The sequence below is a fragment of the Hibiscus syriacus genome, unplaced genomic scaffold (genome assembly GCF_006381635.1).
Source record: "Hibiscus syriacus cultivar Baekdansim isolate YM2019G1 unplaced genomic scaffold, ASM638163v2 tig00000340_pilon, whole genome shotgun sequence".
Taxonomy (NCBI): Eukaryota; Viridiplantae; Streptophyta; class Magnoliopsida; order Malvales; family Malvaceae; genus Hibiscus; species Hibiscus syriacus.
This window is the reverse complement of record NW_024061783.1, coordinates 12578221-12595593: the sequence shown is the minus strand read 5'-3', so window position 1 is coordinate 12595593 and position 17373 is coordinate 12578221. Positions and strand designations below refer to the sequence as shown.

The window sequence follows — 17373 nt, the reverse complement described above, 5'->3', positions numbered from 1 at the left end:
GAGGTATGGTTATAAAATATTTACAAATGTTTTGTAAAATTAAGCGCCTCGCGTACGTGAATCCCTCGCTTCAAAGCGCCTCAAAAATTGAGGCTTTCGGGTAGCTAATCGCCTTGGAGCGCCTCGCACCTTTTAAAACACAGACTTCAACAATAAAAATAACCTTTTGGTTTAAGAAAAGGCAAGAATTCAAGTAGCTGATAGTAGAGTACATGTAACTAGCACTTAGCCTGACATTTCTGTGGTTTTTTTGAATTTATAGTGCAAGAGATTTTGCTTACATTCTGTCATGAAGCATACATGTTATTGTGATTTATGACCTATTTCTTCCCTATTTGAGAAAAATTAAGCTAACTAGTCCTTTGAATAGTCTCTCTTTCACTTGAGCTAGGTCTTATTTCTAATTCTAATGACTTCAACCAAAAGATCCTAATCCAACTTATGACCAGAGTTTCTATGCCTAAATGTGTTTATTTGTAATGTCTGATATATTTCAGATAATTTATAAAAGAGAGTATTGTTCTCCCTAGAGGTCCCGGGTTCGAGCAGTTGTGTCTGCAGGGTGTGTGTGCGTACATTGTTAATTGGCAAAGAAAATTTTGAACATATACTACCTTATAATCACCCCAGACTAATAAAAAAAAGATGATTTATAAAAGGATGTCAGCCCATTTAGAATCTCAAAGAACTTTAGAATGTGTGAACCATTATTTCATTCTTTTTTTTTATAGGAAGAGGAGGCCTCATTAAAAACCTCCCTCTTAGTTGGCTCTTGTGAAATAGGCAACTAGCAGAAGGGGAAAAAGAGTGCATCATATTATTTCATTCTTTCCGGCACTTCTATAATCTTCTATTACTCATGTAAGTTGACGAATGAGTTAGTGTTCACAAACCACAATATGGAGACAGGCCCCACAAAACCTAATATTATCCTCTTCTATTATGGAGATCGAAAAAAGCCAATTAACCAAACCTACTTTGTAACCCCCTCATACCGATGCGGATAACCCGATTCGATCTGGAGTGTCACATTAGGGCCACCGGAGTGACCCACCGTAAAAATAGCAGAAATTTTAAAACTTTTCTTAAAACATGTCAAATCATAAAATGATTTATTATTATTCAGAAATAAAACAGGTTTTTCAAACTCATATATAAAACGAAATACAATCTACATGCCGCTTAATCACATGTACCATCCTCTGAAAGCAACGCTAGAAGAACTCCCTTATTGATGTCGACAGCTGCACCGGTATAATTCTTTTAACCTGCCATGGTGAGTAATAGGGTGAGCTTCGGAAAGCTCAGTAACACAAAACTACCAGATGATGCTACATGACATGCAGATAAATGGAAAGCCATATAATTTCTTATTTAATCAAACGCATATCGGTTTTCGGAATAATCTGGAGTTCCACTGGTAGTTCAACGAATAGAAGCCATGAATATCTCAGTTCATCGGAAGCTTTCATAGTATCACATTTTCAGGAGATCGAATAGGATGTCTAGTGTGTTCCATTAGTACGATAAAATCATAATAGGTACACTAATCAAATGATAGTTCAGTAAATCTCATAAATCATATTGTAGTGGAGCTTTTTTAAACTCATATTTTAAAATCATCGTATAAAGGAGTTAACCTAAGGGAACATCTTAGGGCCTGAGAGCCTACCCAAGAAAGTTTGGAGCCACGGGGCTTACCTAAGAACACATCTTAGGGCCACAGGGCCTACCCGAGAATGATCTCAGGGCCGCAGAGCCTACCTAAGAGTCGCATTAGGTCCATAAAAATTTTTCAGCTTTATCAGAGTTGTACTTTACAAATATGTATCTCCAATATACAATTTATACAGTGATACAAATCCATAAGCCATCACCGTTAAGTCTGTGTATCCATAAAATAGTAACCATAGATTTCAGTGTACCACATGTTAAAACAATATTTTTTTAATATATATGGAACACACTAGAGAATCCCAGTACTTTTCAGAGGCATTTTGTAGTTATCAGTATGGATAACATGAACCTGTGCAATTTGATCCAATTACAAGAATAATATCTTATTGAAGAGAATCGATTTCTAACCGATCTAATCAGACATTTCAGATTGATACTTTAGAATTCCACTATGTTTCCATGTGCATCAGGAAAACGTTCAGGAACCTTTATACATAATAATTCTAGACCCTTCTGACGCCGAGGTTATACTCGACCGACTTCGACGAGATGGAGACCCTTTTTAACACTAAAATCAACAAGAACCTCAACCAGTCCGAGTTCAAGGCGCTGCTTCAAGAGTTCAAGACGGATTACAACCAGACACTTCGTGAGGAACAAGGAGTTCAAGGAGGCTGTTGATGCCAGTAATAATTACAAGGTTTTAAGCCCACATCGCGCCTCAATTGCGCCTCAACTGAGCCTCGCGCCTCAAAGCCTCACTGCGCCTAGGCTATGTGCCTCGCTTCAGTGTTGAAAAAGCCCCCGTTCAGTGAGCCTCTGTGCTTTTGCGCCTCAGACGCGCTTTTTACAACTATGAGTGTGAATCTTGTGCGTCTGGTTTCGAGGGATCCAATTTTTTCGGGTGTAATTGCACGTTCGGTTGCAGTCTGTGGGATTGAGTAACGAAGACGGGGATCAGGTGTCAATATAACTCTCCATGGAAACCAAGTGAGCGGGGTTGGTTCTGTGGACCTAAACACTGAGATTAATTCTGGGAAGTTGGTAGAGAATGAGTTGGCCCTTAACCCTACTATGTATTTGGGCTCGAGTGTTAGTGATTCTTTTGTGAATCAAGGTGGGTTTGATCCATTGGTACCTACGAATGAAATTCAAAATTCAGAGGGAATGAAGGGGATATGTACTAATAACTCGGATCAATTTCTTTCTCGCCCTAGAAGTTTAATTAAGCATAGGAATTTAAGGATTGCTACAACTTGGTCTGACAGTGCTTGCTCGGAGGGTGAAGTTTCTATTAGCTTTCATGATAGAGTTTATGAAAGGGTGGTTAAAGGATTGGTCAGGGAAGCTGTGGACCAGGACAATGGTTCTTCTGAGTTCCTACTTCCCTCTGTGGAAGCAAGAATTGAAGCTGCTGCTACTAGGGAAGTTTGTGATATGTTGGGGATCTCTTTTAAAGGGGGTATCATGTACTGGAAGAGGAGATCTTGAAGATGGAGCTAGAAGGGCCTCAAATGGGCTTTTGAGTGTCGCTTTCAGGTTGGTTAGGGTTTGTTGACAATTCTTATATCATAACTCAAATTGATTTCCTGGAATGTTAGAGGGCTGGGAACAAAGGAAAAATTACGAGCAGTTGCAAGACTAGTTACCAAAGTCAAACCGGTAATTTTGCTCCTTCAGGAGTCTAAATTGAAGAACTGCCAAAAGGGAATATTGAGGAAGGTGGGGGGTAGTCTACTGAAAGGAAGTACTGTTCAGTCAGCTACTGGTTCTGCAGGTGGTTTAATATGTCTGTGGAACGAAAACATTTTTGAAGTCAGTAGGGAACATAAGCACAACAGATTCATTGCTTTATCAGGAAAGTTTAAGGTGGTTAACTTTGATTGTGTTGTTGTTAATGTGTATGGTCCGTCTGTCGAGGCTAATAAGGAGTTCTTTAGTGAGTTGATGTGCTTTATACAAAGTATTGATTTGCCAGTATGCCTAGGGGGGATTTCAACGCCTATCTTGATCCAGAGGAGAAAATTGGAGTGGCTCAGATTTGGCATTCAATGGACTTATTTTCATACTTTGTCCAAAACCTAAACCTTATGGATCTATCATTAGTTGGAGGGAGATTTACTTGGTGCAATAATAGGGAGTCTTCCACGTGGATAAGACTAGATCGGTTTTTAATAAATGGTAGCTTTCTTAATTGTTTTCCAAAAGTTAACCAAAAACTGTTACCTAAATCGCTATCAAATCATAATCCAGTGTGCTTGAGGAAGATTTCAAAAACTGGGGACCCAAACCTTTTCGGTTCTTCAACTACTTGCTAGAGGAAGATGGGTTTGCTGGGGTGGTTCAGAATTCTGTTACTAATTTGAAGAAGGATAATGGAAGAAGGGGTCTGCTGAGTATACTCAAAGGAACTAAGAAAGTGATTAAACAGTGGCCGAACAGTAATCGTATGGGGATTTCTGAACTGATTTCAGATTTGGAATCCAGGATCCAAGATGTGGAATTGAAGTCACAAGTTGGGGGGCTTACGGCACAATATTGGGATCTGTTAATGCTTATGGGGAATGATTTGTGAAAGTTGCATAGGAAAAAGGAAAGTATTTGGTTCCAGAAATCAAGGATGAAGTGGATTAAGGATGGGGATAAAACACCAGATTTTTTCACTCAAGTGCAATTAATAGAAATAGAGTTAATTCCATTTCGTTTCTGAAAGTTGTTGGTGTTGACATTACTGATCCGAATAAGATTAGAGATGCTATCTCGGATTAATTCAAGGTCTTTTATAACTCTATATCAACTCTGGAGGTGGAGGATATTAATCTGAATTTCGCTAAATTGTCAGAAGAGCAAAAGGATGGTCTAGAGGGTGAATTTTCTGAACATGAAGTTTGGGAAGCTATTTTCCATTCGGACAGTGGTAAGGCACCCGGCCCGGATGGGTATACTATGGGATTTTTTAAAAAATTCTGGCCTTTGTTGAAGGAGCAGATTATGAATTTCGTTCAAGATTTTCACAAAGGAAAGAGATGGGAAAATGGGGTGAATCACTCTTTTATTACTCTTATTCTTTTTTTGAGAGGAATAGAAGGCCTCATTAAAAACCTCCCTCATAGTTGCCTCTTGTGAAGAGACAAATAGCGGAAGGAGGAAAAGAGTGCCTAAATTTATTAATAACCCATAATTACATAAAATTCCAAACAAAACATAAATTAACCGAACATAGAACCATAACCAAGAAAATACACCATAACCACTACTCATAACAACAACCTCCTCACTCACTAACCAATTCCTGACTTAGCTAGACAATCAACTTCCACGTTAGTACATCTGCTGATATGCTTAATTATAACATTAAACTGCACAACTGTCTTCTGAATTTCTGTAATCAGATCAACAAGGTGGACCGGGCAAAGTTCCGGGCTATTGATCCACTTCACAGCAAGAAACGAGTCACTTTCCAATATCAGAAATCTTTTGTCCCTCCAAACTGACTCAAAAAACACTTCTAACCCCACTTTGATAGCAAATATCTCAGCAAGAATAGGAGAACAAGGTCCTAAAGCTCTAGAGAAAGAGACCAACTTGTTCTTCTCAGCATCTTTAAGAACTCCACCAATACCACTTCTTCTCCAATCAAAGTTAACAGCCCCATCAACATTCATCTTAAAATACCCTGTAGGAGGAGGGCACCATTTTACTCTAAAGGGTCTAAAGTTAGAGGGGGACTTATGCAAATCCGCCAAAGTAAGATCTCCCACAAGGTTGTCCACTTGGATAGACACATCCTTGTTTTTAGCTAAAAACCATGAAGCCACCCTATACCTCACCAAAAAAAACAGATTAGCACTATCCAACTTGCCTTAAATACAATATGGTTCCTACACAGCCAGACAAACCACAAAACAACTCATGGAATAAATCTCCAAATACACGAGTTTGGTCTTAATTGCGACCAAGAAAGCAAGAAGCCTTTCGGATTATTAGGGAGAACTGAATTAACTTTCCACATACGGAGGAATTTGACCCAAATCTGCCAAACCTGGACGCAAGAAAAAAATAAATGCCTAACCGATTCTGGTTCCACTCCACATAACACAGATAAAGGGGATTCAATATTCTTGGCTCCTCTTCTCAATAAGACAGTTTTAACAGCCAATTTCTGATGAATAATTTGCCAAATGAAAATCTCCACTTTTGGTGGGACAAAACCCTTCCACACTATCTCCAGCCATGAATTATCTGATTCTGACAAACTTGAAACTAATCTAGAGCAAGATTGAACCGAGTACACACCATCCCCACTACCTTTCCATGCCAAGCGGTCTTCACCCTTCAACAAAGGTTGAAAATTATCCAACAATACCATCATTTCCATCCACTGATCAAACTCACTGTCCATTAAGTTCCTCCTAAGTTGTAGATCCCACACCCACTCCTCATTAGACATACACCCGAAATCAGCCACAACCCCTTCCTTATTAACTGACAGAGCAAAAGTCCTTGGAAACATAATCTTCAAGGAAAAGTTAGAAATCCATGAATCATGCCAAAATTTAATTGAATCTCCTTTTCCCACCAGAGGGCATTGAAGATTTTAGACTTATAAGCCTTGTGGGAAGTTCATACAAAATTATCTCCAAAATCCTTTCGAAAAGGCTTGTTTCAGTTATTAATGGCATAGTTAGCCCTTCGCAGTTTGCATTTATTCCGGGTAGACAATTGCTCGACTGTGCTCTCTTGGCTAATGAATGCATAGAATATTGGAGGAAACAAGGGAGGACCGGAGTCGTATTCAAAGTTGATTTTCGCAGGGCTTATGATTCGGTTGAATGGCCAATCTTATTGAGACTAATGAAGGTTATGGGTTTTGGTGAAAAATGGATTTCTTGGATCGAATGTTGTATTTCTTTAGCCTCAATCTCGGTGTTAGTTAACGGATCTCCAACAAAGGAATTTCACATTAGTAAAGGGTTGTGACAAGAGTGCAGTTTGTCCCCTCTATTGTGTAATATAGTTGGGGAACTTTTAAATTTGATGTTGATCAAGGCTGCTGATTTGGGTCTATTTCAAGGGTTCAGTATTGGCAGGATTGATAATTCATTCAATCTGACTCATTTACAGTTTGCAGATGATCTAATTTTATTTGCAGAGATTCACCAATGCATATATTAAATATAAAGAGAGTTTTGAGGGTGTTTAGTCTTATGTCTGGGCTACATTTAAATCTATCTAAGAGCACTTTGTATGGTGTTAATGTAGTAGATAACAAGTTAAAAGACTGGGCAGAGGAAGCGGGCTGTGGAGTGGGGACTTTTCCAATGACTTACCTTGGTTTACCGCTTGGTTCAAAGAGGAATTCTGAGGTTATGTGGGAACCGGTAATCCAGAATTTTAACAACCGTTTAGCAAGATGGAAAGCAAATTCTTTATCGTTGGCTGGTAGACTAGTTTTGGTTAAAACAGTGTTGTCCTCTTTGCCGATTTTTTACCTTTCCATTTTCAAAATTCCTGTCAAGGTGTCTTAGAAGCTGAATTCTCGGATGGCTAATTTCCTTTGAGGTGAAGATCAAGCTAAGAAACGAATCCACTGGGTGAATTGGAAATCTGTTTGTCAACCATATGAAGGTGGGCTGGGAATTGTTGACCTGAGATTGATGAATAGAGTTCTGCTTGGGAAATGGGTGTGGAAATTCGCAAATGAAAAAAACAGCCAGTGGAAAATGATGATCTGCTGTAAAAATAACATTGACAACTTGTCTATTCTAATTACAAAGGTTGTTTCCCCATTAGATTCATGGATATGGAGAGGTATTTTGAACAACTATCTGAAAAATGACCAGGTTGGATGTTGTTTGAGAGATAATTCAAAGATACAATTGGGGAATGGTAGGTCGAACGAATCCACTGGGTGAATTGGAAATCTGTTGTCAACCATATGAAGGTGGCTGGGAATGTTGACCTGAGATTGATGAATAGAGTTCTGCTTGGGAAATGGGTGTGGAAATTCGCAAATGAAAAAAACAGCCAGTGGAAAATGATGATCTGCTGTAAAAATAACATTGACAACTTGTCTATTCTAATTACAAAGGTTGTTTCCCCATTAGATTCATGGATATGGAGAGGTATTTTGAACAACTATCTGAAAAATGACCAGGTTGGATGTTGTTTGAGAGATAATTCAAAGATACAATTGGGGAATGGTAGGTCGATAGATTTCTGGAGTGATGTTTGGGTTAACAATTTGACCTTAAAATCTCAATTCCGAAGGATTTTGCTCTTTCGACTAATAAAGGGGGGAAAAGTAGCTGAGTTTGGTTGTTTTGAAAATATGGTTTGGGTGTGGAATATTCAGCTTAGAAGAAATCTTTGTGACTGGGAATTGGAGCAATGGATTGCTCTAATACCAGTGATCGATAATATAGTCCCGTCCGATTCAGTTGATGACTTTTTGCTTGGTCGGGAAAGGGGATGGTTTGATCTCGGTAAAGTCGTGTAGATTGACGTGTTCGAGCAGCTCTGATGGAAGTTTAGAGTGGAGTAAGTGGGTTTGGTCTGGTTTGGCACCCCCTAGAGTTGAAACATTTCTTTGGCAGTTATGTCATCGTAAAATGGCAGTGAGAGTGGAGTTGAAGAAAAGAGGAATTTCTGTGGAAGATGTGCTTTGTCCTTTATGCCATATTCATGAAGAAACAATAGATCACCTATTCCTCTCTTGCTCTGGTGTAAGGGAGGTTTGGTGTAAATTTCTTAGTCTTTGGGATATTTCTACTGTTCTGCCCCAAGACCCCATTTCCTTACTCTGTTCTTGGTCGTATCTAAGGCAACAATCTCTTATTTGGAAATTTATCCCGAGGGTGGTGTGCTGGTCCATTTGGAAGCTAGGAATTTGGTAGTGTTTGAAAACGGGAAGTTCGATAGTTCTACTCTTTTCTTCATTGCCAGATTTAGGTTGGCTAGATGGTACCTAGCTAAATATCTGAATGCTTGTATTCAAACAGATATGCTCGTAGGGGACCCTGTGCTGGCTGATAAGTTTCATAATTATCCTTTATCAAAGAAGGTTATTTGTTGGACTCCACCTCCTACGGATATGTTTAAATTCAATGTTGATGGGGCGGTTTCAGGAGATGGGTTGCAAGGTGGAATTGGAGGTATTCTTAAAGACTCATTCTACTGTTCCTTGGCCACATTTTCTTCGGCTGTTGGGCCTGGTCCTCCTACTTTGGCAGAATTGAAGGCAATTAAGGAATTGTCATTTTTTATGCTTCCGAATGGGCCAAGAAAGGAAGACTTATTATAGAGAGAGATTGTAAAAATACAGTGGAATGGATTTCAAAGCCACATACTGCTCCTATATTCTTTAGTTCCCTGGTGGAGGAAATAGGGGACTTAATTTTTGCTAGGGACACTTTTCTTAGATGGACTCCTCGGAGTTGTAACTTGGAGGCTGATAAGTTAGCTAAGGAGGATTGGCTGAGTGTTCAGGCTTAGTGCTTAACTCGTAATCAGGTTAACAGTTTAAAGGTTGATGTCTACAGATGGAGGCTTACGCCTAGTCAGTGTTGGAGTATATGGTTGTTTAGGGGTGTTGTTGGGTGTATGTGTTTTATGAGAGTGATTGTCTTGATGTATCTTATGTAATGTATTTTGTTGAATGAAATCTAAAGGCACTCTTTTCCTCCTTCCACTGATTAAGGAGCTTCCTAACAAGCTCCATTAATCAAGAAGGGGATTTTTAATGAGGCCTTCAATTCTTATAAAAATAAAGGTTTTGTTTCAGCTTGTTCCCCATTTTAAACATTTAAACTCAAGTCTTTCTCCTCGGGTGTTTGAGTGTACAGCCTTTTTTCATATCCCAACAGGGAAATTAGATCCTAGGTCCATAAAGTGTGTGTTTTGGGCTATTCTTCGAGTCAGAAGGGTTACAAGTGTTACTCACCTTCCACAAAAAGCCATATGTCCTTTGATGTTATTTTTTGAAAACCCACCTTATTTTTCGAGAACAGAAATTCAGGGGGAGAGTTACAAGGAATTTCAGCCTGATCAAACCAATATTTCTTTACAGCCTATCATTTCTTTACCTATTACTGTCTCTCCAAAGCCGGCTAAGCACTGTCCCAGTTCCTAGTGAGGGTGATGGGAATAACCTAAATAACTCTGATGAATTACCTTTCTCTTTATCTCAGAACTCTAGTCCGAGCAAAACACCTTCCACCACTACCAAAAATGCACCTAACAATGACCCTGAAACCATAACTCCCCATCCGAAACAACTCAGTGTTTACTCAAGAAGAAGGAAAGATGTTGTTGAAGAAATCAGTTAGCCTAACATTCGCCAAGAACCAGATTCTGATCATGTTGCCTCTAAAAGCCAAGAACCAGATTCGGATCCTGTTACATCTGAAACAGGAGATAATGATGGTTACCAAGAGGCTACTACTGTTGATCTTGATGACTTTCCTATTGCTATTAGGAATGGGGTAAGAAAATGCACTGCTCATCCCATAAATAAGTATGTTGCATATGGGAAATTACAGTTTAATTTAAGGGCCTTCACTGCCAGCATTAACAGTGTGAAAATCTCAAGAAATGTGACAAAAGCATTTCAATCTCCTGAGTGGAAAAAGGCTGTGGAAGAGGAGATAAAAGCGTTGCAAAAGAATAAGACATGGAGTTTGACAGATTTGCCAGAAGGGAAGAGAGCTGTTGGATGTAGGTGGATATTCACAGTCAAATATCATTCGAATGGGAGTGTGGAAAGATACAAGGCAAGGCTGTTGCTAAAGGTTTTCTTAGTCCTAGGCATCGACTACCAAGACTTTTTGCACCGTTGCAAAATTGAATACCATCATAATATTGTTATAGTAGCTGTTAACACGGACCGGAAATTGCTTCAACTGGACATAAAGAATGCTTTTCTGAATGTGAACCTTGAAGAAGAGGTATACATGGAGGTCCCCCCCGGATTAGAAGGAAGGGTCACTAAGAAAACTGTGTGCAAGCTCATAAATCCTTATATGGCTTAAAACAGTCTCCCAGGGCTTGGTTTGATCGATTTGCTAAGGCTATGACACAGAATGGTTTCAAGCAATGCCAAGCGGATCACACATTATTCAGAAAAATTACACAGAGTAGTAAGATAACCCTCCTAATTGTCTATGTAGATTATATGATTATAACTGGCAGTGATATAGAATAAATAGAAAAGCTAAAGATGAATCTTGCAAAGGAGCTTGAAACCAAGGATTTAGGGAGTATGAGGTATTTCCTATGTATGGAAGTTGCAAGGTTCGAAGAAAGGCTGGTCATAAACCAGCGTAAGTATGTTTTGGATCTTCTTGCAGAAACAGGGATGCTCGACTGCAAACCATTGAAACTCCAATGGCCAGGCTTGAAATTTGCAAGGACCGGACTGGAAATCCAGTAAACAATGAACCTACCAAAGGTTAGTTGGGAAGTTGATCTACCTTTCACTGACCAGGCCAGATTGCATACTCAGTGAGCATTGTCAGCCACATATGAGTGATCCCTCGAGAAGAACATTTGGAAGTTGTTAACAGAATTCTAAGGTTCTTGAAGTTTACCCCAGGAGCTGGACTTATATTTAGAAAAAATCAAGACAGAACAGTGAAGGTTTATACGGATGCAAGCTGGGGAGGTGATTTAACTGATAGAAGGTCAGTTAGTGGCTATTGTGTCTATGTTTGGGGTAATTTGGTGACTTGGAGAAGTAAGAAACAAGTCGTTCTCTCGAAATAGTGCTGAGTCAGAGTTTAGAGCAATGGCTCTCGGAATATGTGAAGGAATGTGGATTAAAAGGCTGCTCACAAAACTGGACTTAGATGACAAGAAGAATTTTCAGATTTTTAGTGACAGTCAATCAGCTATGAGTATAGCAAAAAACCCAATACAGCATGATAGAACGAAACACATTGAGATAGACAGACATTTTATTTACGAGAAGGTCAACAATGGTGTTGCACAACTGTAGTACATTCCGACGAAGAAACAGCTTGCAGATATCTTCACCAAAGCCCTTCCACGAGTGACTTTTAATGAGCTGTCATTCAAACTGGGTATATACAACATATATACACCAGTTTGAGAGGGAGTGTAGGAATTATAGAAATTAGTTGTCAAGAGAATCTGTAATTATTTTATGTTTTCAATCCCTTATTTCAAGGGATTACATCTCCTAGGATTAGTATCTTTCCTAACTTAAAGTTTCCTAGTTTAAAGGCATAATTTGTATATAAATATGTAATATGTTTCAACTGGAAGTATGCAAGAATAAAATAACAGACTTGTCTGTTTCCTACAGTCTGTTTTCTACAATACAGTATGTTTTCTTTATAAAGTCTGTTTTCTACACCTAAAACATTTTGCTGAGCCTAAACCTTCATAATTTATATTTGAATGTATTTGTATGTATATATAGGTTAATTAGAATTCCCATACACAAGTTAAATTGCTTCCACCATCAACACGTGAATAAGCTATCTTCCTTCCTGTAGCGTTATGCTTGAACTTGTTTGTAACTAGAAAATCAATCTAAATTTTATGCAGTTAAATACTTCGGAAGAAATCACTTCTTCCCCAATGTTCACTTAAGTTTCTAACATTAAATCCTAGACTAATGGGGATTTGCAAAGGAATAATATTGTAACACAAACTGCACTGCAATACAGAAATTTATGACAGTGGCTACAGACAACAGATATGACAACTTATCAGGAAAGCATACTCACCTAGAAGTCGTGGGATGACACCCTGCATTTCATCCTCATCATCAATTGACTTCCCATAAACCATTATCTCCTCCCCTGACTGTACTGCAGATGACTGCACATTAGAAAACATAAGAACTTTCAGGCTATTGAACAGAGAAACTCAAGTCAATTTACTGAAAAACGAACTGTTATAGTTACTGAAAGTGGAATTTATCATCAAACCCACCTTCCACTTGAATTGAGTAAATATAATTTCCAAACTCATATACACTCCCACTAAGTTTATTCTCAGTACTTCAAATTAATCTTTTCCTGTCTTCCTAACTAAAATGACATAATCGATAAGAAAAACTGATTCTTTCTGAAAATTTAATAAGAAATGCCGCTAGTGACTTGTCTGATGTACGTTCTGAACTTTGAAAATGGAGAAAAGGTCGATGATGACCCATCATTTGATGCATAAGGATTCAAATAGAAAAGAAATGTGTTGTAGGTATAACTAAAGATTTCCATCACTTGGAAAGACAATGTATCTACTGCTAATAAAGATATTCAAAAGTAACACAATTCATGTTCATGTAGCACTAGCACACAACGAAAGCACCAATGCCCAGCAATAGTTACAAGTTTAAGTTTTAGATGATTCAAGCAAAGTGTTTACTTCCTAAGGCAATTCTTGACATTATTGGGAAAAGAGAGAAACTGAATGAAGGTTGAGCATGGAAGAGTTGCCCAATATCCAGGATAGTATAAACTAGAACTATCACAGAAAACTAAGATACTAAAGCCTAACCCATCCCTGTGTTTTAATTGTTTAATAAACTATAAAGCATTGACTTATTTTTCTTTCATGTCATATTTACAAGGAATACATATATATAACAAAAAGAGAACTCACCCTAGAAGTAAGTTAAAGAGAATAACTAATATATACCCAAATATGTGTAGCCTGTAAAATGAGATTATATAATGTACACATGGTAAAGACCAAGGACATGTACATATAAAAATAATGACTTAAAAATTTGATTGAATTTTGTACTAGATATGATTACATACCACCAATTCTTGAAGTAAGGTCCGAAGCATGTTCTCCAATAATTGATTTTCATCTTGAGCTAACTTTGTTTGTTTCTGTTGAAAAATAAATAAATAAATAAATAACAAAGCAAATAACCAAGAAATGCCCAATCACCTAGTTACTGAAATTTAGGCATGCCAACCAAAAAGGGAAAAAATAGAGGCAAAAGAATGGCATCAACAGTATGTACTTTATCTGCACATAAGTCCCAACATGTCATTGAATCCATGCCATCAGAACTCGGCCTGAGGTTCACTTCAGGCACCATTTATGGCATTTTAAAGGAACTCAACACCAAACCTCTAAATAACGCAGAAGAATAGCTTAACAGTGACCTTGGTTTTTCCTCACAAGAGAAAAGAACAATTGTCTAACTTTATTTCCCCTAACTGACAGCTTAAAATCTCTTCGCAAGAGACAACTCTACCACCCAATTTCAAAACCATTCACCGTCTCCACCCCCATCGCCAACAGAACTCCTTTCATAAATTATTACATACGAATGTTAAATATTTCCGAAAGCATAAGGCATGCCAATATATGGGATAGCAAATATTTAAACGACCCAATAATAGCAATGCACAAACCAAAGAATTGCAAGGAAGATTCATACAAAGGAAATGGCATTAAGCATAAGTTAAAAAGAAAAGTTCATTAAAAAGTAAGGATTTATAAACAATGCTATAATTCAAAAAAAAAAATACCTGAGGTTTTATAACCTCTTGAACCGTCTTAAGAGCAAATGTTTCCGGCGGGCCAACCTGCAATATGGCTTTCCTAAATGCTTCCTGGAAAGTTAATTAATAACAAATTTCAGCAGCAAAACTAGAAGATTCATCAAGTGAAAATATTTTCTCCTGTAAAAAATCAAGAAATTAGGGTTACGCTTACCATCATGAAGAAAACTCGTTCCTAGAAAGAATAAGATATATGGTGTAGATTTTTTGAATTTAAGCTCGGGATTGAGCGTGGCGGAGGCGGTCGAGGGCTGGGGTTTTGATGGTGGCCACTAGACTAGAGCAAGAAGAAATGTTAGTCATTATAAAAAGAGAAAATAACCAGTGACAACAAATGTCTTATAATATACGATTTTAATTAAATTTTTTTGGATTTACCAAAATGACCAACTAAATCGTAATGCGATCGATAATTCGCAACGCAATCTCCGATATCACAAATCAGTTTTCAGATTCGCAACGCGAACTTGAACTATCGCATAATATTAATGCAATTGGTTGATGATTCAGTTGTTTTAAGGTGCATGATTGTTAATTGTTTCCTGAATAATCAATTGTATTGGAACAAGTGTTGGTATGCTCAATCCCACATAGTATTAGAAACACTATTGAAAATGGTATTTAAGGCTTGGCTTTCCCACTTCCTTATTAAGTGATAGAGAATAAGGGGGACTATCGCGCGCCGTCGCCGCCGCCGTCTGTCTCGTCTCGGGTCGGGTCGGGTCGGGTCGTGGTCGTGGTCGTGGTCGTGGTCGTGGTAATATGTGTCTTCGACACGTCCGCGTGAATACTATCTTTTTAGAGAAAATTCTTAAGAAACAAATGCAATACCGTCGTTGCGATTTTGGACTATCGCAACGAATTTGGAATAAATCGCAACGAACTTGAACTATCGCAACGAGTTTGGAATAAATCGCAACGCGAACTTCGACTATCGCAACGAACTTGGAATAAATCGCAACGCGAACTTGGACTATCGTAACGAATTTGGAATAAATCGCAACGAATTTAGAATAAATCGGAACGCGAACTTCGACTATCGCAACTAACTTGGAATAAATCGCAACGCGAACTTGGACTATCGCAATGCGAATATGTAAATCGCAATGCGATAGTCGAAGTTCGCGTTGCGAATCTGGAAACTGATTTGCGATACCGGAGATCGCGTTGCGAATTATCGATCGCATTGCGATTTAGTTGGTCATTTTGGCAAATCCAAAAAAATTTGATTAATATCGTATATTATAAGGCATTTTTGGTCACTGAGGTCACCTAATTATGCTTTAATTAAACTATCCAAAGGTCACCTAATTTTTTTTTTGTGCTATCAATATAGGGAGCGTTCCATATTGCTTCTCAGCCCCCAAGTTTTTAGAGTAAATTATGTATTTAGTACTTAATTTATTAGTTTTGATATATTTTAGTATTTAAATTTTTATTTTTTAAAATCATATCTAATATTTAGTTTATGTTTTATTTTAGTACTCTATCGTTAAAAATTTAAGGCGTTCAGTACCTAAACTATCATTTTTGTTAAGTTTAGTACCTAAACTTTTAATTTTTTTCAAAAATTAACGTTAAGTTTAACGGGTACTAAAATGAAACTAAAATTGCACGTCAGATATGGTTTTGAAAATTTTGAAAGTTTAGATACTAAAATGGATCAAAACTGATAGTTTAAATACTAAAGGCTTAGGTTTCCCAAGTTTTTATTTGCACTAAAAACAATACCAAACACTTTTTTAATTAAATTTGTGATAGAAAAATATTTTTCACTAAAATTAAAAAGTAAATCTTTCAATTTTTACGATGAAAATTTTGAGCTGTGGGCTTCAAATGGGGGAGCTTGTTAGTTGCTGAGTGAGAATTTGGGTGAAAATTAGGATGGAAGGGTGAATGGGTTTGTTAGGGACAGTTTTGTTGTGCTACAATTAAAAAAACAGTTAATAAATAGTGTGATCTATTTGAAAGGTTATCGGTGAAATTAAAGAATAAATAAAGTCGAACGAATTGTAAATATTATTCGTAAATATTATTTATCATTGATAATCTTATATTATCCCCATTAAGTAACCTTGTAAAATCACCAAAAAAAAAGTTATATCATTTCAGAATCTTACATTATTGGGTACGTACCCAATTGTAAATCATTTTTCATTTTAATTACGGAATTTCTTAAACATATATAGTTTAAGGGCCCATTTACATATTAACCCTAATTTACTTGCCATATCTTTGATTATTTCATCCGATCCTAACAAAGAATATGCTAAGTTCAGGGCCGGAGTTACCATCGGGATTCATCATGTAGTAAGTTTCTGAATCTCTAGAATTAACGACACGTTCAAAATGAGCTCGCATATACATCAACTCACTGTCGGGGTTCTCCGTCTCTTCTGCCGGTATAACGCCGACACCCATTGAAATAGGATGCAACATTTGCATCACCATTAGATCTTCATCCATTGGTTCTCTCTTCACAGCATATCCAGTTTTTTTACCATTGCAATATAAGGTCCATATCGGCTCTTCGAGGATCTTGATCTTCTCGTACGGACGCTTTTCGCACTCGAGAGCGATCCTTACGAGCCCTAATCCCATATCATGGAGGAGTTTCCCCGTATTTATTGCAAGCTCAAGGACTAAGACAGGGAGGCATCTTGAGTTTTCTTGGATGGCAAGGATGACCCTATTCACGTCGGTGTTATGATCGGAAATGACCTAAAAACGGAACGGAAATGTCTAAAAATCTTAGACGATTTCGAAGATCCGTGCTTATTCGATGATTGTTGAAGAGAGATCGGCCGTCGAGATTCCGACCGTGGTGGAGTTATGGGAGGAGTTGTAGATGTAGCATGCACAGATGAAGGACGCGGAATCACCGGCGGTCTCGATGTGGACGCATTGTTTCGAGTTGCCATTGATGGTCGGAGGAGGAAGCTTGTGATCAATGAGGGCTAAGAGTTAAGACTTGAAATAATTTGAAAGTGTATGGCATGCACGTTGTTCAGCTTTTACCACCGAATTGAAATTTGACAAGATTTCTTCATTTATAATTATTATTGTTTTGATTATTTAAACAATATATTAAAAATGACTTATGGTTATGATTTTAGTTTAGTTAACTAAAGATGGTTTTTACTGT

The 17373-nt window shown here is 37.7% G+C and overlaps 1 protein-coding gene and 1 pseudogene across 1 annotated transcript in view; both read right to left on the bottom strand.

Annotated features, from left to right (window-relative positions):
- LOC120204482 (THO complex subunit 1-like) overlaps nucleotides 1-14484 on the bottom strand; it is a 32653-nt gene extending 18169 nt beyond the window's left edge. Inside the window, 4 exon segments of the mRNA XM_039204563.1 lie at nucleotides 12429-12522; nucleotides 13470-13544; nucleotides 14196-14279; nucleotides 14383-14484. Coding sequence (XP_039060494.1) covers nucleotides 12429-12522; nucleotides 13470-13544; nucleotides 14196-14279; nucleotides 14383-14388 — 259 coding nt within the window. The 5' untranslated portion in view covers nucleotides 14389-14484.
- Nucleotides 14485-16472: 1988 nt separating this feature from the next.
- On the bottom strand, nucleotides 16473-17149 carry LOC120200054 (annotated as a pseudogene).
- Between the last annotated feature and the right edge of the window lie 224 nt (nucleotides 17150-17373).